This window comes from Porcisia hertigi, chromosome 7 (assembly GCF_017918235.1).
Source record: "Porcisia hertigi strain C119 chromosome 7, whole genome shotgun sequence".
Taxonomy (NCBI): domain Eukaryota; phylum Euglenozoa; class Kinetoplastea; order Trypanosomatida; family Trypanosomatidae; genus Porcisia; species Porcisia hertigi.
The window spans coordinates 56516-79235 of record NC_090566.1 but is presented as its reverse complement, the minus strand read 5'-3'; the positions used below and the strand labels follow the sequence as shown (position 1 = coordinate 79235).

The 22720-nt window shown below is 54.4% G+C and overlaps 7 protein-coding genes across 7 annotated transcripts; all 7 read right to left on the bottom strand.

The window, feature by feature from the left end:
* Positions 1-908: 908 nt before the first annotated feature.
* Positions 909-2246, bottom strand: JKF63_06373 (uncharacterized protein; the record flags this gene model as incomplete). Its single annotated transcript, XM_067902323.1, has 1 exon — positions 909-2246. One exon carries the CDS (start codon positions 2244-2246, stop codon positions 909-911), a length of 1338 nt encoding a protein of 445 aa, XP_067759344.1.
* Positions 2247-4023: 1777 nt separating this feature from the next.
* Positions 4024-7119, bottom strand: JKF63_06372 (uncharacterized protein; the record flags this gene model as incomplete). The annotated part of the gene is made up of 1 exon (XM_067902322.1): positions 4024-7119. The coding sequence occupies one exon, from the start codon at positions 7117-7119 to the stop codon at positions 4024-4026; it is 3096 nt and encodes a 1031-aa protein (XP_067759343.1).
* A 2707-nt stretch (positions 7120-9826) lies between these two features.
* On the bottom strand, positions 9827-11701 carry JKF63_06371 (uncharacterized protein; the record flags this gene model as incomplete). The annotated part of the gene is made up of 1 exon (XM_067902321.1): positions 9827-11701. The coding sequence occupies one exon, from the start codon at positions 11699-11701 to the stop codon at positions 9827-9829; it is 1875 nt and encodes a 624-aa protein (XP_067759342.1).
* A 1015-nt stretch (positions 11702-12716) lies between these two features.
* Positions 12717-13295, bottom strand: JKF63_06370 (uncharacterized protein; the record flags this gene model as incomplete). Its single annotated transcript, XM_067902320.1, has 1 exon — positions 12717-13295. The coding sequence occupies one exon, from the start codon at positions 13293-13295 to the stop codon at positions 12717-12719; it is 579 nt and encodes a 192-aa protein (XP_067759341.1).
* Positions 13296-14396: 1101 nt separating this feature from the next.
* Positions 14397-15173, bottom strand: JKF63_06369 (uncharacterized protein; the record flags this gene model as incomplete). Its single annotated transcript, XM_067902319.1, has 1 exon — positions 14397-15173. The coding sequence occupies one exon, from the start codon at positions 15171-15173 to the stop codon at positions 14397-14399; it is 777 nt and encodes a 258-aa protein (XP_067759340.1).
* A 1369-nt stretch (positions 15174-16542) lies between these two features.
* Positions 16543-19428, bottom strand: JKF63_06368 (uncharacterized protein; the record flags this gene model as incomplete). The annotated part of the gene is made up of 1 exon (XM_067902318.1): positions 16543-19428. The coding sequence occupies one exon, from the start codon at positions 19426-19428 to the stop codon at positions 16543-16545; it is 2886 nt and encodes a 961-aa protein (XP_067759339.1).
* Positions 19429-20047: 619 nt separating this feature from the next.
* On the bottom strand, positions 20048-21001 carry JKF63_06367 (uncharacterized protein; the record flags this gene model as incomplete). Its single annotated transcript, XM_067902317.1, has 1 exon — positions 20048-21001. The coding sequence occupies one exon, from the start codon at positions 20999-21001 to the stop codon at positions 20048-20050; it is 954 nt and encodes a 317-aa protein (XP_067759338.1).
* Between the last annotated feature and the right edge of the window lie 1719 nt (positions 21002-22720).

Sequence of the window (22720 nt, the reverse complement as noted above, 5' to 3'; positions counted from 1 at the left end):
GTGAGTAGAGGTGTGTTGGTATGCAGAGGGGTGGGGGGGCAACTCCGAGCCCAGCCGTCACCACAGGAAGGGAGGGGGGAGAGAGGTACGTACGTGGCAGGTGTATGCCGGATCTGTGGCAGAGGAGGGGGAGGTCGATACAAGGTAGGAGTAAGGGGGTGGTGGTGGAGGGCAGTAACGGCTCGCAACCACAAAGACAGTCAAGAGGACACTGTACACAAAAAAAAAGCGCGAAGGCGGTGGGGGGGGGGGGTGGGGGGAGTTGAACTGAGGAGGAGGGGAAATGGTGAGGCACCACACGCGCTACTTGAAAATGATGTCACAGAGGTGGAGAACTGAGTGGGGGGAGGGAGGGAGGGGGATGGGGGGGCCTTGACAGCCCTGACGCACTTGTTCGAATCCTTCTGCACCGTCTACTGGGGAGTTGTCTAAGTATGCACTCAAATCTGCACCCCCCCCCCCGGGGGGGGGGGGTCTCCTGTGACTTTTACAGCCAACAATACTTCTGGTCGATGTCTTTTGCTGTTTCAATGTTTTCTTTTCACTCACCTATACGAGCACACAAGCGTACATTCCGGCTAGCAGGAGTGTGCTTTCCCATATAAGGGCTGGATGGCGCAGTTCTGCAAAAGGCCTCAGCGCAAGAGAGGGCGAAGACGTGGGGAGGGGGGGGGGTGACAAAGATAAGGGTGGCGGGGGGTAGAGTGCATGTACGTGTAGTGCAGCGCCCCAAAAATGCATATGTTCAAGCATTGGTGGACTGACCGTTGCCGCCACGGCTACTGTCCAGACACCCCCCTTCTTTTTTTTTGGAGGGGGGGGGTCCAGAAGCCGCACCACACAGACGGCGCACATACCCCCCTCTGATTTCTGGTATTTGTGCCTTCCCTCTCCCTCTTTCGGGCGAATCAGACCAAATCCTCGAGCACCCTGCCGGTGCACTCCCGGAAGCGTTTCGTCATACTCTTGCGCTCACGCGGTGAAACGGTGTAGTGGTAGGTGACCTTCTTCTGCATAATGGACAGGAACTCGTCCATCTCCACTGACCCGTCTCCGTTCCTGTCGAAGACCGTAAACACGATGTCGATAGTTGCCTGAGGCAATGCAGGCATCCCGGCAATAGACATGAGGCGGCGAAAGTCTCGCTTCGTCACCGACATGCCGCTGCTGGAGAACATCTCCAGGTTAGTCATCAGCTCCTCCGCGTGGAGCATCACTTCGTTCAGACCCAACCACATGTCTAGCGTGACTACATCACCGCTGCCGTGCATGCGGCGTATGTTGCCCGCCAGGTAGTAGGGCAAGTGGGAGCCGAGCACCTGCCTTGCAATCAGCGAAGCGAACTGCTCGGCAGTGATGCAGTTGTGCTGCTCCAGGTCGTACTGACGGAACTCGGCCTTCCAAACCTCGGTGCGGATACTATGGATAACAGTTTGTAGATCGCTGAAGGTACACTTACGCGGAGCCGCCTCGTCGCCAAAGAGTGCCCGGACGATGCCGTTGTGGCGTGTCGAGGGCTTCAGCAAGGAATGCACCACCGCCTCGTCCCTTGTGACGCCGCGTAGCACATTGGCAAACTGCTCTAAAGACAGGGCGCCCGACTGGTCGGTGTCCACAATGCGGAAGAGCACTTCCATTTCTCGCGCATCGCTTGTCAGCAGACTCATGAGAAAGCGGAACTCTGGAAAACTCATGTAGCCGTCCCCATTCGCGTCCATCGACTCGAAGAGGCGCTGTAGGTCCTGCACAACCGCACGGTGCGGCAGCGTCTTCTCCGGTGAGGCCAAGAGCGCCAACACAAAATCCTCCGCGGTCATATACATGGGCCCGCCCTTGCGTTTCCGTACCGACGCGTAATGCTGAAAACGCGAGCGCACGTCGCGCAAGTAGTACGGGATGAGATACGGCGGTGTGTTGTACGGGCGGCAGAGAACCACTGTGGTGCCGCCCACAAAGCACAGTAAAAAACCGACAAGCCAGCCCGCCAACGTGGCCCACAGAGGGCGTTGTTGTCCTCCAATGCATGGTGGCTGCGCCATGAGTGCGGGAAGCAAAAGAGCCCCACGAGCTTCATCACAAACGGCAATAGGAAATGTGCACGACAGCGATGACGACGATGCAAGTCCGCCGCTGGAGTTGCTCATGCTGTCCGTTCTGCCCACGGTGTTCTCGCGTCGGACACGCGTTAAGGCTCTTGGCGCTGTGCGGAGACGCTGCAGCACCGCATTCGAGACCTGCCGTCGCATTGATTTCAGGGGTAGGGGTGTGGGAAAGAGGGGTCACGCTGGATATCACATCCTTCCGGACGGTAGGGGGCGGGGGGGAGTAGAGGCCGCAGACGCTCGAGAACAGCTGAGACGAGGAAGAGCAGAGACAGTCAAAGCGGGAAACCTCGGCGCGCAGACGCGGTCATGTCAAATACGTGTGTGAGATTTACTCAAAATAACGGGCAGACAAAAAAAAGAGAGAGGGTGGTCTGTGTACGTGATGATCGAAAGGGTGCATAGATGCGGAGAGGCAGCTGCAGCGAGCATATTGCAATGTGGGGGGAAGGGGGGAAGCAGAAGAGACGCAGATGCATGGTGGAGCTCGCCTTTCCGCTCCGCTGCTAATATTCCCTGTTTGCTCAGACGTTTTGTTCTTTTGTGCGGAGGAAGGGAGGGTCTCGCGGAGGCTGTCTGCGACCGTGTGTGCGGCACGTCGATTGGCGATGATGTGTGCAATAAGGAGCGGAGAGGAAAGCAGTCAAAGGTGGCGCCACGAAGAGCCGGAAAAATTGAGGCAATAAAACAGGGACGCCGAATGGAGAGCGGGGCGTGACGCAGGGGCGGGGGGCGGGGGCAGTGCGGCTCGGGTAGATGAACGTGCAACAGCCAGCGTCTCCCCGTTGATGCCGCTACGGCAGGCAGTCATGGTTGCATCCCAGTCCACGTTGTCTGCCCGATGCACTGGTGCCACCGCAGTCGCGTCCCCTTGACTAACCCAGTGAAGCTGCAGATAGTTTGCGTGTATGCCCTGGCGGGGGCGAATGTCAGCACCTCCTTAATGTGCTCTTTTGGACAAACAGCGATTTAGCGGGGATTCCTCCCTCCCCAATGTGGAGGGGAAGGGGGAGGGGGAGGGGGCGCAGCGTCGCCGCCTCGACAGTCTAACAGGAGCGCGCGCGCAAACAAAAAGTCTTACGTGAAGCGCTAAGAGGGATCGTTTTGGAAAAGAGAAGAGGGCGACTCACCGTTAAATTTCGCTTAGATGAGCGTGTGTGTGTGTGAGTGTGTGTGTGTGTGTGTGTGTGACGGTGTATCCGGTTGGAGGAGGAAAGAGAAAGAGAGAGAGGAGGAGGAGGGGGGGGGCGGGGGGCCAGTGGTGTGCAAATATGTGCTTAGGCATCACTTGCTGAAAGAAAATAAAAAGCACATCACAACACACCAACTATCGTTGTGCCGTTTTTTTTTAGGGGGTAACACTCTGTGCACATAGACAAGGAGGCGAAGGTAAGGCGATCGAGGGCGCTGAAGGCAGAGGGTGTGTGGTGGTGGGGAGAATGACAACGGTACGAAGGTGAGACGCTAAAAACATTCGAGCAGTCGATGTACGCGCACACGCAATGGTTACGAAAAAAAAGGCGACTGTTGCTCTCCATTCCTCGGAGTGAAAAGACGCAACAACCCTCGCCCGCGTATCGACACACACACACACACACACATGTGTGTTCATTAACATAAGCACGGAGCCAAGTACATACTCAGCCTCTCTTCCTCCTCTCAGCATTTTCCTATCAAAGTTGGTTCACGAAAAAAATAGACATCCCGATGGCGACACAACTAATAATAATAATAAGTGAAGCATCGGGTGTAGGGACTGCGTTTGTATTATTAACGGGACCGGGGGAGGGGAGGGGTGAAAGGGGGGGGTGCCACCGCCCCTGTGCCCGTGTAGCTGAAAACAACAACTCACGTGACACATACGCCTCGCAATCAGATGCCGCGGAGACCCGCGCAGACAGCCCTACACAATTAAGTAGATTTACAATGTCTCAGATGGCACTGCGGCGGCATCGGCTGACACGCTTTGGGGTTGGAGTATGCTGACGACGGTAGTGGATTGAGGCTTGAAGTACTCGGCCACTCTCACAACATCCTCTGGTGTCACTGAGAGTAGAGCATCGCGCATCGCCTGCTTCACGTCTTGCCGTATATTATTATAGAAGTACGCCTCACCATACGAATCCGCTGCATAGGGCGAGTCGATGGAGGAGAAGAGACGCAGCTTAGCCTCGTTGACGCGCTCGGCCGTGACGTTCTTTCGGTCGCTGAGCCAATCACCAGCCTCGAGGAAGGCCTTCGCAGTGAGCTCTGGGCTAGGGTCACGGTAGCTTGACATCGAGAGGCCGCCAACCTCTCCCTGGAGCGTAGCGGAGCAGTTGGAGCCGTACGCGCCGCCTTCCTCTCGCACTCGGCGGTGCAGGTACTCATTACTGAGCAGGACAGCGCCCACTCGCACCCGTGCCTGGTCAGGGCACTCCCAGTTCAACTTGTTTGGCATGGCCAGACCCACAAAAGACGTATCGATTGGGAGACACTTGCTGATCTGCTGAATCCCTTTCTCCGTGGTGTGCGGCGGCAGGAACAGGTGCGTGCGCACAACAGAGACCGCCCGTGAAAAGGTGTCGAGAAACTCCTTCAGCATCCGCTCCACCTCTTCGCGGTGCGCATCCTCACACGTCGCCCAAACGAGACTGTGGGACATGTTGGTCGCCATCTCCCGCGCAAAGATGGCGTAGTCACTCAGCAGCGCACACACAGCCTCGCGGCTTACCTCCGGGCTGCCCTGAAGCTTTTCGAGCATCTCCGACGCGTGCGTAGACTGAGAGAGCCCCCACCAGTGCTCTCGTAGCTCGCCGCGCCGGGTAAGCTCCGCCACGGCGCGGGTAACGGCGTAGCGGTTGCCATCCATCTGCAATGAGTGAATTGCCGAAGAACATGCCATTTTGAGCTTCGACAGCGCACGAGAGTAGACGTCGGGATCCTCGGCGCTGATGCGCGGCTCGAGCAACGTCACACTCAACAAATCCAGCGCCTCCTTCAACTTTTCCTTCGTGGTATAAAAACCGTAGCTGGTGCCCGTGATGGTGATGTTTTTATGTTGGTAGGATTCATTAAGGAGCGGCGCGAAGTGGAACCCGCTGCACAACAGCTTTGCTGCAATGGAGTGACTCTTGTAGGATAGCTCACCGGCACCGGTGTCACCGAGCAGTGACGCCAGCAACGTTATGTTCTGCGGCACCTGCGCCAGCTCGCCGCGCTCGATTGCGCTAATGAGGGTTTCGTGGAAAGGGATGAGACCATGCACATACACAAGACCATTTGTCGGGTGCGTAATGGTGTAGACTTCGCCGTTGGTGGAGAAAGAGCTTCGGCGCGGCACAGGCTCCGCGAACGCCTCGACAGGAATGTCGCTGATGCGCAGGGTGGGCAGCACATCGTGCGGCTGTGGGGCGTGGAGGCGCTTGCGTCCTTCCTTCATCTCATTCTCTACACGGTCCTTGTCCGCCTCTGTCGCTGACGTGTTCAGACCCTCATCTGCCTGCTTGAGTTGGTCCTGCAATTTGTTTAGATATTCCTGCTTAGCTGACATAGACAAGACAGCGCGGTGGGGGTTGCTTAGTAGGTGCGACTCGATGCGCGGCAGCAGCGAGGCGGCGTTGTCGTCCGCCAGCCTTTGGAGGTGTGGCAGCCAGTTGATGAAGTCCAGAGGGCTGTTCTGCGCCCGGCATAAGCCCATCGCACACAGTCCAGTACACGTGTTGAGCCCATAATCCGCGGATCGATGGCGGTGCTGCAGCTCCTCTTGAAAGATGACAGAGCGCACGCGTCTCTCGTCGAATCCGTCCTTCTGCGCTGTTCGGAGCGCAGACTCCACCGCTTGAAGGACTTCAGCCTCCACGTCTGGATGCTCCTCGTCCACTCCCGCTACGCCGTAAGTGATGATCGGGGAGGACAGGTAGAAGGCATACCCATGCATCGGGGAGTACTTGCTGCCAATCTGCGACTCAATAAGGTTCTTGAAGATAGGGGAGCTAGGCCCACTCGAAAGGAGGTTGTCCAGCACGCTGAGCGCCACGACATCCTCAAGTTTGTTGTTTGCTTTCGGTACCGCGTAGGAGACGGCAACGCGCTTCTGCCGCTTTGGGTTGCCCATTGCGTCCAGCGGGCCCTCCATCTGCACGAATTGCGGGTGCGTGAAGCGGTGCTGCTCCGCCAGTGTCGGCACTACGACCGGCGCTGTGCGCGTGAAACCTGAAAAGAACGAGTTCAATGTTGCCATGTGGTGCTCAGGGTGCATGTTTCCATATGTAAACGTAATACTGTTGCTTGGGTGGTAGTGACGCCTGTGGAAGGACACAAGCTCGTTGTAGCTAAGATTCAAAATGTCGGGTGGGTAGCCGCCGGACACGTACGTGTAGTGGGTGTGCGGCAACATGTTTCGCATCAGCGCGTGCACAAAATGGTTGCTGGGGTCTGACACGACGCCGCGCATCTCATTGAATACGACCCCGTTATTCACCAGCCGGCGTGTGCACTTTGTCGATTGGGAAGATGCACCCTCGCTTTCCGTCGGCTTGTCCTCCAGTTCTACTCGGTGCCCCTCCTGTTTGAAGTCCTCCTCGCGCAACAGTGGGTGGAGAACAGCGTCAAGATAGACGTCAAGAAGGTTCTGGAAGTCCTTGCAGTTGGTGGTAGAGAAGGGATACAGCGTGTAGTCAGACCCGGTCATGGCGTTCATAAAAGAGCTCAGGGAGCGCTTGAGCATCATGAAGAAGGGATCCCGCACCGGATACTTCTTGCTGCCGCACAGCGCCGTGTGCTCCAGCACGTGTGAGGTGCCCTTGTTGTTCTCCGCTGGTGTACGGAATCCGATGCAGAACGTGTTATTACTGTCATCCACGTCGATGTGGTAGTAAAGAGCACCGGTCCGGACGTGCTCCATCTCGTACGCCACAAGGTGCAGGTCATCGATGCGCTTGATCTTGAGGGGTGTGAAGCCGTGCATGTTCCTGAAGACGAGGTCTTCGCGCCTGCTGTTGCGCATCGCCAGACATCGTACAGACCTGCGCAGCATATTGCCGACGAAGAGAGAGACCGACGCACAGAATAATGGATAAGGGATATGAGAAGACGCAAAGAGAGAGAGAGTACCCAAAGAAACACAATGCGAAAAGGGGGAGGGGAACAACAACCGCAGCACCGGCGGCGACGATGACAAGGGCGTCCGCGTGGTGTACAGCGCCTGCTCCTCAACCACTTCTGTATGTCCACTGGAGGGTTTGGGGGGAGGGGGTCGTGGTGCGTGCGTGCGTGTGTGTGTGTGTGAAAGTGTGAGTCTTGAAGAGTACAAGCATAAAACAAGCTGCTAATTGGTGAGGGTTGCAGCCGATGCCAGTTCACCGTAAGTACTCACAGACGAGGAGTAAAGGAAAAGAGGACCTCACCAGCTGCGTGCGGGTATCGGAGAGGGAAAAGGGGAGATCCGTGTCAAGTTAAATGCAGCACATTCATCAGGGTTGATTCGGTCTAGACAGCGAGAAAATGGCGCAAGTATCAACGCCGAACGAGGTGCGCCCAGCGACAGGCCCGATGACTCGGGGCATGCGCACGCTTCACGGATACCACAAATGATATGGTGTTCGCGCCAAGGAGAACAGGAGTTGGTGATGTTAAGAGGAATGTTTGTTTGTGTGTGTGTGTGTGTGTGTGTGTGTGTGTGTGTGTGCGCGCGTGCTACGTACACGTTCACTCGTCGACGCCCCACCGAAGCCCACGGGGCACTCGTCCGTGCGCGTGATGGGGATATGCACTAGGACGAGAAGGGAGCAACAGGACACCCCTCAAAACAAAAGGGGGCGGGGGGGAGCGCCACAAAGCGGAATGTTGGGGCCCACAAGTCGTGATGACGTGGGTGTAATGAAGGAGAGGTGAGCAGATGTGGGCGGCAACACTCCTCGGAAAACGGTCAAAATAAGAACACCTGCACGCCTCACGCGCGTGGAGCGCGCGAGCTGCGCGGTAGGCGCACCCGAAAGGGGAGAGGGGGGGGGGGGCGGGGAGGATATCGCACGGTTTCACGCTTAGGGTGGTTACGTATTCCTCCTATTTTAGTGCCCCTCTCCCTCGGTTTTTTTTTTTTTGAGGGAGAGGCGAGTCAGGAGGCCAGTCCTCATTCAGCAGCGGGAGTCGGGTGAGATATATGCCCGTGCCTTATTGACATCATGCCCATCATATAAATGATACGAACGTGTTCACTGGGGGACTTGGTTGGGCGCAGCATCATCCAGGACCCGCCCGCCGACACCAGCAGCGGTCAATCGCTCTGAGCTCTCTGCGTCGAAGGTAACTGACTGTGTCACCGCCACGAAATAGTAGTTCGGCATTGGCATGGGGTCGGGGAGGGAGGGGGGCGTGGTGGCTTGTCTTCTCCCAGTGCACCGGTGGCAAACTTCCCCTGATGCACCGCGCTAAAGTTTGACTACCATCATCTGGGACACACAGAGATCACCAAAGGAAAACGTGCATAGCCAACACAAAACCATAGACAGCTCGCCAACTGAGAGCGCAGCAAGATGTTGCAGAGAATAAAAGGGGGGCCCACCTGCGTAAATGGGTGGGGTGATGGTGCGAAGAAAGGATAAAAGGGAGAGAGAAGAGCACTTATGGGCTAGACAGGGGCACATCATGGCTGCTGGTGAACGTATAAGCATTGACGCAGGTGCAAGCAAGAGTGCAAGGCAACCAATTAGTGGTAGGAAACAGTGTGGCACAGTCACCCCAGTCAGAGTAACACCCGAAGTCATTAGAAAGCAGTCTCCACATAGAGCATCGCACCTTTCAATGATACTTCCTTCACCAGCTGTCAATCTACTTATAGGCCTCGAGGACCGCAGATCATCCTTTCCCCCTTGAATCGCATTCAGTAGCGTCTTCGGTGCAACAGGTGCCGTAATCCTGTCACACATGAAAGAAAGTGTGAAGGGGAGGGGCAAACATGTCGAAATACAGAGGAGAACGGTGCGCTTACTGTGCCTCCCTCTCCCTCCCTCTCCCTCTCCCTCTCCCTCCGACACAAACACATGATACGATCACGCCTGCCGTCCCCCGCTGTCCGCACAAACAAACCACTCTCCCTACTACACTGCCCACCCCCCTATCAGCCACCACAGGTTGGCGAGCATACGCGCGCGGTTGTGTAGAAAGCGGCTTCAGCGATATCAGTGTGTGCTTGTTATGGGAGAGGTGAGGAATAGTGAAAAAAAAGGGGGGGCGGTAGGAGTTGCGATGAGTCACAGGACCTTTGGGGGGGGGGGGAGGCAGAAAGACGTCATCAGCAAAAGTACATGAACGAGAACAAGAGAAGCACTGTTGAGCGAGAGTGTCCACTACACACGGGGTGTCAACACTAGCAAAGGGTTGTAGTGTGGTCTATCACACCACATCTTTAGAACCGCCAATAACACACCTCGGATGCGGAAACGTTTATCGTCTACTGCTGCGTGTCAGAGGGGGGCTGTGAGAGAGAAAAAGCAACGGCAGATACACAGTGATGATGTAGGAGATAGCGCTGACGGGGCACACACAATGTTGTTTCTCACTTCAAAATGACCCACATGTTGTTGTTGTTGTTTTACCGGATTGAAGAACACACTGAAAAGAGGTTAGCCAGGGGAAGACAGAGAGGGCAATAAGTGAAAGCGATGAGCCCATAAAACCACCTTTTTCGTTTGCCCATCCCGTCTTCACCCCCCCCCCCCCCCCCGGTCCGCCCCTTAGTGCCACTAGTCTTCAACCTCAATGACAGCGTTGCTAATGCGGGTCGACTCTGACTGAGAGAGCGCACTGTGCTGGTTGCTCATAGCAGCCCTCGATGCAGCGTTGAAGTCGTACATGTCGTCAATCTCGTCGTCGTCTAGTCCAAACTGCACAAAGTGGTGGCGTCGCTCTTGATAGCGACTCACGGCGAAGATTACCATGCCAGTTGCTCCCAATATGCTCACAGATAGTACAAGGTACCCGAATGTGTTGCTCTTGCGTCCCGTAGTCTCGTCGTCACCGAACGCGAACATGTGGGTACTTCCCCGCACTGATAAAATCCCGTAGGACTGAAGCTTTTCATTTGGAATGGATACAAAGTAGTTGAGTCGCTCGATCGAGCTGCACTCACGCTTTGTTACGTTCTCATTCTCCTCGCAGTTCAACACCAAGAAGACGACCTGTTTGCCCTCCTCGTTGTGCCGCAGGTGCGCCACAGTCATCAAGTAACGTCTCAGACAGAGAAGACTACTCAGGGAATCCAAAAAGTTGTCGGGCATCTTCTGTTCCATGAGCACAATCTCGACACTCTTAAACTTTGGCCACGGTTCACCCACCTTTTGGGTTGCCATGGCACACTCCTCCTGCGTGGAAGGGTCTGTCGGCACGGGGATGGGCGCGCTGGAGGAGGAATCTTCGCGCGGATCGGCCATGGCAACGTCCTCGATGAACGGCACCTCCGTCCACACATTGACCGCCTTGCGTTTGTAGCAGACCTTGAATGAGCCGCCATCATTAATGGTCCACCTCCACAGCGAGTACGTGGTGTTCGGGCCGTAGTTGTCCTCCGGCTCCAGGTCGTTGGTAAGGGGGACGCCACCTGCGGGGCTGCCCACATCGCACTCATCCGTAAATTTGACGAACTTGGCTTCGTCGCCGTTCTTGCGGGTGTCAAGATCGTAGCCGTAGAACTTGATAGTCGTCTCGACACCAACCAGTACCTCACCTTTGTTGTTAAGGCCACTAATGATATCGTAGTACATCGGGTTCCCTGCGTACACAGTGATGACGGCTATCTGTGTAGCCACAAGGCTCTGGCTCGTGCGGTGGCACACGCGGTACGTATTGGGCTTGTCGAAGGTGGTGGCACGAGTGCTGTATTGGGACAGATTCCCGTTCAGGTGAACTGTGGAGGGTATTGTCGTGAGGTAGTCCATATAGCGCACATCACCATCGGGTTGATCGCACCTTCCGTTTGAAAAGTCGACAAGAGTGACAATGTCGGAGCGGCTCGGCACATGATCAGCGCCGTAGTCGAGCACAATATAGCTGCGGTTGGCACTATTTGCGTACACCGTGCGTGGTTCTACCGCAACCACGGTCGGTAAGTTGTACTCCGCGTTCCCCGTGTCCGACGTTTCGTAGGAGAGGAGTGCACGCAACCGCAGGTGGCACTTGGGGTCCGTCGCTAGGTTTCTGAAGACGAGCGAGAACTTGCTTAGCACAGGAAGTTGCACTGTCAACTCTGTCAGGGATCCCCCTGTCATGTCGCGAATGGGGAATCTACTTGTCATCGAAGCGCCGTTGTCCATGGTGTACACGGCTTCGAGCTCGAGGGAGTAGCTATATTCGGTTTGGTGCTCAACGAGGCAGTAGTCCTTATTGTCTTTCTGACCGCCCTTCACGGATAGGACTTCGTACGCCAAGCAGCTTAGTGTCAGGCTTTTCGAGCGAGTCGAGAAGTCAACGACCGTCGATGTAACCTGTGCACCGGCCGATGCGGTCCTCTCATCGTTGGAACACGCGGGATACAGCCGCTTCGCATCTTTGGCGACCACGGAAAGGACGGAGCAGAGCATCAGTGCCACTCCGATGGCCACCAGACGCGTGAGAGACTTCATCTTGTGGTAGGAGTGAGAGGAGACGTGCAGATGAGCAAAGGGGGGATCTCGAGAGAGGCAGCCGGAACCTCGAACACACACAAAATAGAAGAGCAAACAAAATACATGCAGTTGCAAGGGAAGCACAAAAGAAAGTGAGGAGAGGCGATCGAGGCAAAACTGATTCTTGTCCAGCCTGTGTGTGTGGCCTCGATAAACGGATACAACGTGCAAGGGAGAGCCGGGGGGAGGGAAGGAAAGGGGGCTTCACAGTGTCAAAGAAGAGTAGCGCTCAAGCACACGGAGGAAAATATACAGACGAAGATCAATATAGAGGGTAGGAGATGATGCGGCGCGGTGTATGCGGAAAACACAGCGAAGAGAAAACAGTGGTCCTTCCTTTTTCCTTCATTTGCACAGAAACGGAGAGAAGGGGATACCAAGACGGAAAGAAGTTGAGGGCGCACTTGAAGTACAAACGGCACTTCATGTGTGTACAATGGCGATACAACGACGAAAGAAGAGGCTGAGTGACACATTGGGATTTCGCGTTGTTTAGGAGCCAATGTTCACAGCGGTCATCTACACGACTGCAAAACGGTGACAAGGAGGCAAGACGTGGCTGACACAAGGACGTGGCAGCAGGAAGGGAGAAGTGCACAGCTGCATCTGACATCACTACAGGAGCGTCCCCTGAGACAAAGCGTCTCAGCTGCCTGGTGCGCGCGTGTAGAAATGCTGGCTAAAACCGTGGAAAAAGAAGATCAGTTGTCAGGCTTGCTAGCTTTCTTCTCTATAAAGGTCCAGTAGCAGCGTGTCAGCTGCCCCACCCCAACGTTCAACTGAGCTCGCGTAGCCATTGACTTCGACAGAGAGAGAAAAGTGTGATAAAACACACTACAATGCCACATCCCTTCACCCCCAATGAGCGGACACATGAGCACATCATACTGAAGGGTCACTAAGAAGTAAACCTACACGTGAACGGAGCATTCCCTGACTATGACAAATCCTCAAACAAGAGCATCAACAGTCACTACTTCTTGCCTACAGACGTCGCTGCTGCCTTCGCATCTGCGGCACCCGGCCTCTTTGACGCGCCGCGTTCCTTGTGGAAGATGTCCATGGTTTTTATGTTGAGCATTGACATTCTCCACGCAACTTTACCGAGGCGACGTTTCACTTGGTTGTCCAGGACCTGCCGCTGCCACGGCGACTCAAATGTGTTGGACTTTTCCCGGTTAAAGAGCTCTTCCATGTACCATTGCTGCGCCACAATTTTGTTCTCATAAATTCCCGGATACGTCCACTCGGGCCCAATCACAGGATCAGCCTGGTCCTTAAAGATGGAAATGGGGATGGACATGCCTTCCTTGCCGTAAGTGTACATATTCTGGGGTACGTCCTTCACCTCGATCATCTTCCGGTGCTCCATGCGACCAGAGTAGGCGTGCATGAACTTCCGCCGCTCTCTGTCGAGCTCCATCTTCGTTGGTGCCACATCGTACGGTAGGTAGGCTTGTTTGTAGGCAGGCAGGTCCCCTGGCTTGCCACTGCGCTTCAGCAGCGGTGGTGTGCACCTCAGCAGCCTGGACGCACGCGTCCTCTGAAACATGTCGCACTTCTCCTCGTTGCTAAAAATCGAGCAGAGACGCGGGTGTGTATGTGTCAAGAGTCCACGTGCGGTGGTCACTGAGATGGAAAAAAAAGGGGGAGTGATACGTGGTAAGAGGGTACATATAATAGTGCGACACACATGATACAGACAATCATTGATAATAGTGGAAGGAGGGAGGGAAGGGGGCACATAGAACGCGAAACGACTGTACTGCACGACCCCATCTTGCCATGATGCTTACCTGGTCTCCACTGCACCGTCTCACAAGCCGGAGATACATGTGGACAGGTGCTGCAGCATCTCCTGCTGCTACAAACCAAGTCACTCCAACTCGCTGGCCAGGTGAACATGAACGCACATGATAACACCTGGAGAGAGAAATTACCATGGCGAGCGCAGAAGCGATAACATAACAAAGGAGGAAAAAGACATCGGAATATCTTTAACGTGTCCTCCGGAGTGTCCGTCGCCGTTGCGCATCGCCCCTCTCCCTTCTCTTTCCCTCTCTTTCTTGTTTTCTATTCAAAGAATCACTTCCCTCATCACCGGCAGGCAAGAGAGAGGGGGGAGGGCGGGGGGCGGTGACTACTTGTTTTTTTTGCTCTGCACCCCCCCCTCCTTCTTCCTACCTGCTTTTGTATTACATTGTTTATGTCAGTGCTACTACAGTCCGTGAGGGAGAGGGAATGGAAGGCAGTGAGACAAGGTGGGACGGAAAAGGAGCGAAAGGAGAAACGAACCACTTCAACACCGCAGAGACAACGGACACCGCTGACAACTCTGTTCAACCCGCCTCCTCAGAAGTGGGGAAAGGCGCGGCTAAACAAAGAGATGTAGAGGAAACAACGACGACGACATCACTGATGTACCCTGACACCGACAAAGAGTCATACGCACATAGTGTAAGGGGCTATGCTTAAGTTCCTAAGAAAACAAATACAAAAACGATCCGAGCTGAAAGGGGCGCAGTACGGGAAGGAAAAAGCGACGTGCAGGGCAGCGGCAGGGGCGTGCCCCTGCGAAGTTCTCGCAGAGGAGGTCAGGACGGTGGCCTTGGCGCACACTCTGCCGTACAATATTCAATTGGTTACGAGAAGCCTACCACGCTTTCTTCCAGTAGCGGAACGTAGTGCGGCCGTAGATCCTCCAGTTTGTGTTCTTCTGGCCGTAGTGAAGAAGCAGGCAGTTGACCAGGCCCAGGGTGGTGATCACCTTCCAGAAGGCTACACGGCGATCATCGTACTCAGACTCGGCTGACCAGCGAAGGAAGTTAACGACGTCCTTAGCCATCTGACTGATCGTGGCAGGGGTGCCATCTTCGTAGTCCACCAAGCCATCCGAGAGCGGCGGCGGCATAGAGAGCACACATCCCTTAAAGTAGGGGTTCCAGAACTGACCGGGCTTCACCTCAGGCGCAAACGGTGGGATCTCCATCAGCTCACCGTTGCCCCAGTTATAGCCAGTAATCAGTGAGAAAATGTAATCTGATCCGCCCTCCTTGCCGAAGACGGCGTGCTGCAAATCCGGAGGCTCAGCACCGTTGTTGGCAAACTGTGCGGCACGCTGATTGGGATAGGGGGCGGGCAGGGTATCCGTCGGCTTGCCGGGGCGTCGGTTCAGGTTGCCCTCCGCATCGGGCTCGCTGTCAATTATCTCGTACTGGGCTGCCAGCTGCTTGATCTCCTCTCGGGTCATAAAGCCCTGGAAGTGGGTGAAGGTCATGCGACCCAGCGAGTGACACGGGGCGAACACCTCCGTGTAGATCTGCCGACCGCGGCGTACCGAGGGCCAGTCAAGGCTGTGCCAAATCTCGAAGCGATCATTGTGGTTCCAATACCAATCCCGCTTGATGGGATGCGCTTTTTTGCCCGCCATGACTGCCTCCCGTACGTGTAAAAGATGGAGTGCGTGTTAAGATGGCGGCGAAGTTATATGAGAAGGACAGCTTACTTATATATAAGTACGGATACAGGAAAGGCTCAACTACTGTTCTACTACTACTCCTCAACGAGAGAGGAGGAGGAGGAGGGGGGGGGCGGATACCGCTGATTAAGTTCTACAGGACAAAAAGTAAAGCCGAGAGTAAATGCGAAGGAAGAAGAGGAGAGGGCGGTAAGTTGGGCAGGCGTGGGGGCGGGGACGAAAATAGAGAAGAGCTGCGCGCATCAATGGAGACCGTCGCAGGACACATTGAAGAGTACCAAACTCTGGTGTGGGCGCGCCCCCCTGACGCGTGACGTATCCCGTGGCCGCGTAATCGTGCAGGTAGAAAACCAGTGATACCTGCCCGAATCACTGCCATGTCGTAAACCAGCATAAGGGAGGTGTGTGTATGGGGGGGGGGGGTGACAAGGTGAAGAAGCTATAGTGACGTACGATGCCGAAAGCGCTGATATGCGAGGGGTGCGTCTGCCTCCGCTGTGCCTCACCCATGCACGAGAACACACACAACTAGCTGCTGCTCGTGTACGTTCCCTCCTCCATTTGTTCAACAGTCAGTGAATATGGGAGAGAGGGGAGACGTTGCACTGAGTGATTAGCATGCACGCAGCGTGGCACAAGTGCCACCAGCACAAGAGTTTTGACGGTTCAACATGTCCACGCTGCTCTTCAAACATGTGAGCTCAAATCCACACTCTCTACACACAGCCATTTCGCCTTGTCACGGAACCATTGCGCCGTGCAAAGCAGTGGCACATCCACATTGCCAGAATGCCAGCTTAGCCATTCTCAAGACGGGCTCTGCCCCAACCTCTGCTTTGCTGAATTCTGAGGGGATCCTCATGCCCCCTAAGCAGCGGGAGTCGGGTGAGATATATGCCCGTGCCTTATTGACATCATGCCCATCATATAAATGATACGAACGTGTTCACTGGGGGACTTGGTTGGGCGCAGCATCATCCAGGACCCGCCCGCCGACACCAGCAGCGGTCAATCGCTCTGAGCTCTCTGCGTCGAAGGTAACTGACTGTGTCACCGCCACGAAATAGTAGTTCGGCATTGGCATGGGGTCGGGGAGGGAGGGGGGGGGGCGGGGTGGCTTGTCTTCTCCCAGTGCACCGGTGGCAAACTTCCCCTGATGCACCGCGCTAAAGTTTGACTACCATCATCTGGGACACACAGAGATCACCAAAGGAGAACGTGCATAGCCAACACAAAACCATAGACAGCCTACCTGGCGCTTGCAAGAATACAGAGAAGATTCAGACATTCTCTTTTCGAAGAAATGGAATGGGGGCGGCATCTACTCAAAGACAAACTCCAACGCGTTGAGGGCAGCATGCTGAAGCACCGAATCCTCAGCGTACACAGACACCTCTATCTCAAGCGCAGATGTCTGTATTTCACAGAAAACAGGTGCGTATTCGGTGCGCTCTTTCGGTTGCACCGTGAACGCAGCGACGCCGACGATGTCACCCGTTCCAGTCACTTTAGTTCGGTAGCCTTGCCGCTCGAGCAACTGTGTCAGAGCGTCGGTATCCATCTTCGCCGATGGCGACACTGCTTTACGCCAACCAGCAAATGTAGATGCATACTTTGTTGCTTTGTACAGCTGGTCGAAATTGGCGTCAGAGTCTACCTGGTATGGAGTGAAGAAGGTTGTCGGCAGGATTGGTAGTGATAAAACTTCGGTGCACACGTGCGCGCTACTGAGCACCGGTGCGTACTGCACTCGCACACTCGGCGGCCTGCTAAAAGCAAAGCATGCTCGGGCAGCAAAATCGATCGTGATTGTGCCCCCAGCCGCCACGGTAGACCCGTCCTTTGTGCGTGATTGAAGAATGATTCCCGCCTCGGCACGGATGACCTCCACTGCGACCTGCACGAGGCCATTGCCCGTCTTGTCGCGCACCAAAACCGCCATACGATTGTCTGCCCCGTACGTTGACTTCGTACACTGGAGCTCGATCGAATCGTTCGAGAAGAGTATGCCCTTGTCAGCACGAGAGAGGGCGAAGAGACAGCGACGGTGCTCTTGGTGAGTGCTGCGAATGCGATCCAGATCTTGGAGAGGAAGGGACACGTCAATCAGGGCGTCAAGCTCTTCGTTGTTCTGGTGTGTGCTCTCACCTTGCGTCTGGATCACTGCCGACAAAGACGAGAGATTGTCCAGTGTGATACTTCGCTTTCCATTCGTCTGGTGCTTGCCGTCGGACTCCAACTTGGACTTGCGCTTGTCCAATCCGTTCACACACCCCACGCCGCGTTCCAGGATTTTCAAGGCCCAAACATCCTTCACACTACTCTTCAACTGCTTCACCTGGTTAATGAGGGCGTTGGCATCGTCTCGGAAGGGTGGTATGGGCTCAAAGAGTTTCTCCAGGAGCTCCATACGGGCAAATTTCACCAACGCAATGAACTCTGTGGCGCGCTGTTGCAACTCGGGGTGAGGGCTGTTGGTGTATTCCTGCATTATCCTCATAATGTGGTCGCGTACTGAAACGTCGTCATAAAGGGTGTAGAACTTGAAAAATGTGCTGATGATGATGCATTGCGTGACCACCGAGGAGAAGCTCAGCTGCTGTATCAGGAGGGTGAGCTGCGACATCGGGCTGCTCTCAGCGTTCAGAGCGATCTGATAGCCAAACTCGCCAAGAAGGAAAGCAGCGACGCGAATCATCACCTCAGACACCTTTGACTTATTCCGTAACTCCTGAAAAACCATGATCGCCGCACGCTTCTGCACAGACGGGTCATTCACGACAACCTGAACGACACGGTGCGCGATACCTGGTGGGCACAAATCACCTGCCTGCGACACGACAGCGAGCATGATATCCACATACATGTTGTAGTCCTGGCAGTACTTCTCCGAGAGAAGCGCTATCGAGAGAATGAGGCTCATCTTGAAGTTTGGGTCTGCAGCAACTGGAAGGTACGAGAGGAGTTCTTTGATGATGCCGTCAGCCGTGCTAGGGTTGCACATGGCCACGAGGACATCGAGTGCCTTTTTCCGGATCGAGGCGTCGGAGTCGTGCAGACCAACGATGATCTGCTGCTGATACTGACGGCAGTGCATATGAAAGTTGAACCCAGGGACTTCGACAAAGCTGAGACGTGCTAAAAGGCTGAGACCGATGTAGCGGAGATTTGCTTCTCGCTTCTCGGTGAGAAAGGAGCTGATGAGCGCCACGCACTCCAAAATGAGTTTGGAGCCGACATCCCACTGAATGCACAATGAAACCACTTCGAACAACACCGCATTCATTGCGCTGACGCGGCTCTGTGTACCACGCTGCTTCTGCTGTGTCTGCGCATCCTTCAACACCTTATCCGTCGCCTTTACAACTTTGCGCAAAACGAGGATCATGCGATCGCGCTGGTCAACATCGGATGGAAGAGGGAAGTACTGGAGCAGCCGCAGGAGCTTCGCCTGAAGCCACGGCGCCGGGACACCGTAGTACACGTAGCCTGGCTCGGTTTGCTTTTCAAGAATGATGCGCGCCAGAACTTGCACCAGCTTGTCAGGAATGTCTCTGTAGAGGTGCTCCGTCTCCTTGCTGATGCAGCCACTGAGGAATGTCACGGCACACATTCTGACACCATCTTGCGGGAATAGCAGGAACTCAGCTGCTTTGGCCACTGTTGTGTCCAGATCAACAATTTCAGGGTACTTACGATATATGTGGAGCATAGTGAGGAGCGCTTTGTTGCGAATGTGCTGGTTAACGGTGTTGTCTAAAACGAGAGACAACACACCTTGGTGCATCACCTCAACGAAATCACGGCTTCCCGTGTTCGCGACAGCCGAGAGGGCGAGACTACGACTGAGGTCTGATGTTGAGAGAAGATCCCGGTACACCGTGTGCGTGGTGAGCATCAGTAAACCACTGTTCTCGTTTAGCAACACTGAAGTGGATAGGTATCCAATGAGCTTGGCGGACGGGCTCTCCTGGGACATAAGTTTCAGGCCTTCCATATGACCAAAAGTGATGGGATACCCGAGCATCGAGATAAACATCAACTTGCACACGTACTTCTTTCGATCATACGTTGTCATGCTGCTGGTGTGAATAAACTTGGTGCGTATCTTGGCCAGTTCCTCGTCCACACGTCTCTTTTCTTCCTCTTTGTTTCCAGTTGCACGACGAATGTCCTGGATGAAGTGGGCGAGACCTCGCATGTCCATTTTTGAAGCGGGGGGTGGGGGTGATTGGCGACGGCGGTAGAAAAGAAAAAAAAGAAACGCGGGTGTATTTCCCTCAGGAGACACGGAGAACAAGTTTCCGTTCTTGGGGAAGTGATGCAAGAACGGTTATGAGCATGGTGCAGGCGCGTTGCGAAGAGGTTGGCAACAGACAGGAGGGCAGAGGGTGACATGGGAAAAAAGTAGGCTGGGGTATAGAGAGAGAAGCCACAAGCACACACACAGTTTCGAAGGTAAGCCGAGGAACCAGTAGGAGGCGACAGAGATGCAATGCACTGCTCTATCGAGAGGAACCCGCAATTAATGCTGCTCCATCATTTCTGTTTAGCCCTTTCCACCAGTGCTGTGAGCGGATTCGAGTGTCAGCGTTCGTTGAGAGCAGTGTGAGTAATCGGAACAGATGTGCTTCACCGGTTACGTGTGCGATTAAGTCACTTGGGAGAGATACGCTGTCGTTGTCTTGTTGTTAATTCGCTGTTTTTTTTTTCCTTTTTTTTGAACCTTGATGACACTGTTGAACACCATGCAAAAATAGGACTGTGCACGCCTCATAGAGCAGACACATCTCTGCAGTATCCAACTGAGCGAGCTCAATTTCTACTCATCCTGGACGATCGGGTGAGGGCGGCACATCAACGGTGAAATCCCGCCTGCGTCGCTTTACCGGAGATTCCAATGCGAGAATGTTCGAATTATTGTGGTATCTAAATTTATCTATGACAATATGTGATGACAGTTGTGCTGTATCCGGCAAACAGTTTGAAGCCTCCTCATCAGCGCGCACAGATGCGATGAAATTTTCTTGATGAGTGGAGTCGCATCGTCTCCGTTTAGTGAGGAGATACGATGGGATGCCGCTTGTTGCGCCTCTCTGCGCCGTTGCTGTATTCCACTGAATGTCGCGTAGCGCCACCCGCTGCTGCGTGAACTGCGTAGGTGGTGAGCAGTCGGCAGTTTTCCCCCCAACCGTAGATGTTGCGGTGTCGGCTGCCACGTGAGGTGTGGTGGTGGTGGTGGGCATGGATACGTCGAGACCGTCACTGTTGCTGCGTACAAAATCCCAACCGTGGTTACGGTGCCAGGAGATGAAAATACGCCACAGCTTCTCTTTCGGCTCGTTTTCAGCAAACCCACTACTTTGAAACGCTGACCACGCTGATTTCAATGCGTGCGCTTTGAGCAGCGACGGCGTAACGCTCGTTCGCAGAAACAAGATGGGAAGAAGAACGTCTTCTATCCCCTTCGCTGTCTTGGCGCGGAGCGTTTTCCCGGCTGCGGCGCTGAGTAAAAGCTCACCAAGTGTGGCTACCGCCTCTAGTAGTAGCCGCTCAGTGTTCAGGTTGCTCTTGCCAGATTCTGAGCCTTGAGCTAAGAGTGCCCGAATTTCGTGTGCGCGCTTCAACATAAACTCTATATTTATTTTGTGCGGCTCCCGCATGCCAAACATCTGCTCCTGTAGGTCATCAAGGGCGAGCTTTATCGCTGTTGGATCAGCGTTCTTCACGACTGCCCGTGTTGCACAGGCGAAAAGGGAGGGAAGTGCCTCAATGTTCATGATTGATGTCAGGCCTCAGCACTTGCGAAGCGAAACTGCGGGGATGCTTTGTGTGCCTCTCTGCAAAAAAAAACAAAATATAATGCAGTATAGCAGCGTTGGATTCCACCACGATGAAAATAGGCACCGCCAGCCCAGCTCAAGGGAAAAAAGAAGGTGAATAAGTGCAGCATATGACGGCATGGAATGAAAGAGCATAAATGCCATAGAGACCGCACGTACGGGGACAATGATCTTGAGTGAGTCGTGAACCTTAGAAGACTTGTCCTAGAAGAGCCTGCACGTCGAACGTTTGTTCCTCTGTGCTGCCAGAAACGTTTCGTAGAGCCAGCCACTGAGTGTACCGGTAGCCCAAACGAAAACTCTCGAGCTCCTGAGAGCATAATACTTTCCTCTTTTTTTTCCTCGAGGCTGAGAGGCAAAAAATCGATCATCGATGTCTGAGGGAGAAAAATGTAGGCGGGTAAGGGAGGAGGGGGCTTGAAAAAAAAAAGACGACACGATACGCTTCGGTTACAACAATGTTTTCACTACTGCTGCCAACGGCGTCCTTGATATTCTTTCTTTTTGGTTGAGAACAGAAAAAAACATCTGTATATGTGTGTACAGATGTATGGGTATGAATAAGTACGTATAGATCGATTAGGTTACTGCACCCCTCAGATGGTGGACTCCATGTCGTGGTTCTTGTGCAGACGATTCGTGACGAGCCCACCGGAGTCCTGGAGGTTCTCCGTCGGGTTGAACTTGTCCAGCTCATGAGAAATGATGATGCTACCAGAGCCACAGATGACAAGCGAATAGTCGATTCGGGTATGCTTCCAAGTCTTCATGTCGCTGCAATATGTGTTCATGTACCGGTCACCCGTCATAAGATCAACCAGCGCAATGGAAAAAAAAGTCTTCTCGTCGATCACGGGAAGCGCAGTCCGCTTGCCGACAAGCGATTTGGCAGCTTTATCAGCTTTGAAATCTGCCTTCTTCCCCCGGGGACAGTTTGTTCGCAACCTAGTCAGAAACGCATTTCTGGATCTTCGCTTGCCCCATCTCAGGAGGGTGGCGGAGGTCGTAGTTCGAAAAGCAATCGGTGAGGGCCGTGTTGAGGGCCGAATGGCCATGCATCACCTTGGTGGACCATTATAGTGCTCAGCACTTGGGGAAAGCTGTCGCGATTTCCCCTCCGGCACCATGTCCTCCTCCATTCGGTGAACCTTAGCAATGGGCCACCCTGGCATCGTTGTCGAACGAGTTGCAGCTGTCAATCATCACCACGTACAAAATGCTAGCAGCCCCTCCTTTCGTTTAGACCATCACCATACAGATAGCCCCATGCGCTACGACCCCCGTGTTGGGGGGTGAACTCGCTAACCATGCACTCGTACCGTTTAACATTGTCGTTCTTCAGGCACTGCATGGAAACTATGACCCCCCCAGACACCCCACTTCCTCAGTGCACACCCAGGCCAGCTGAGTCGACCAATCGCGCAGCATGTTGATGAACTGAGCAACAAGTACTTTGCTGGCCGTGTCAAAGGCCTTTCTCTCGCCTGTTCTACCCCCCAAATAAGCTGCGACTGTCCCTCATCACCAAGTTGAACGAATCACAGTCCCCAATGTTCTCCCGTTTAACTAGGATTGTGATCAAGGAGACCACTCAGCGCCATAGGATCTTTCGTAGCACCGTTGAGTTTGTGTAACCGCCTCCAACAGAATTGTCTT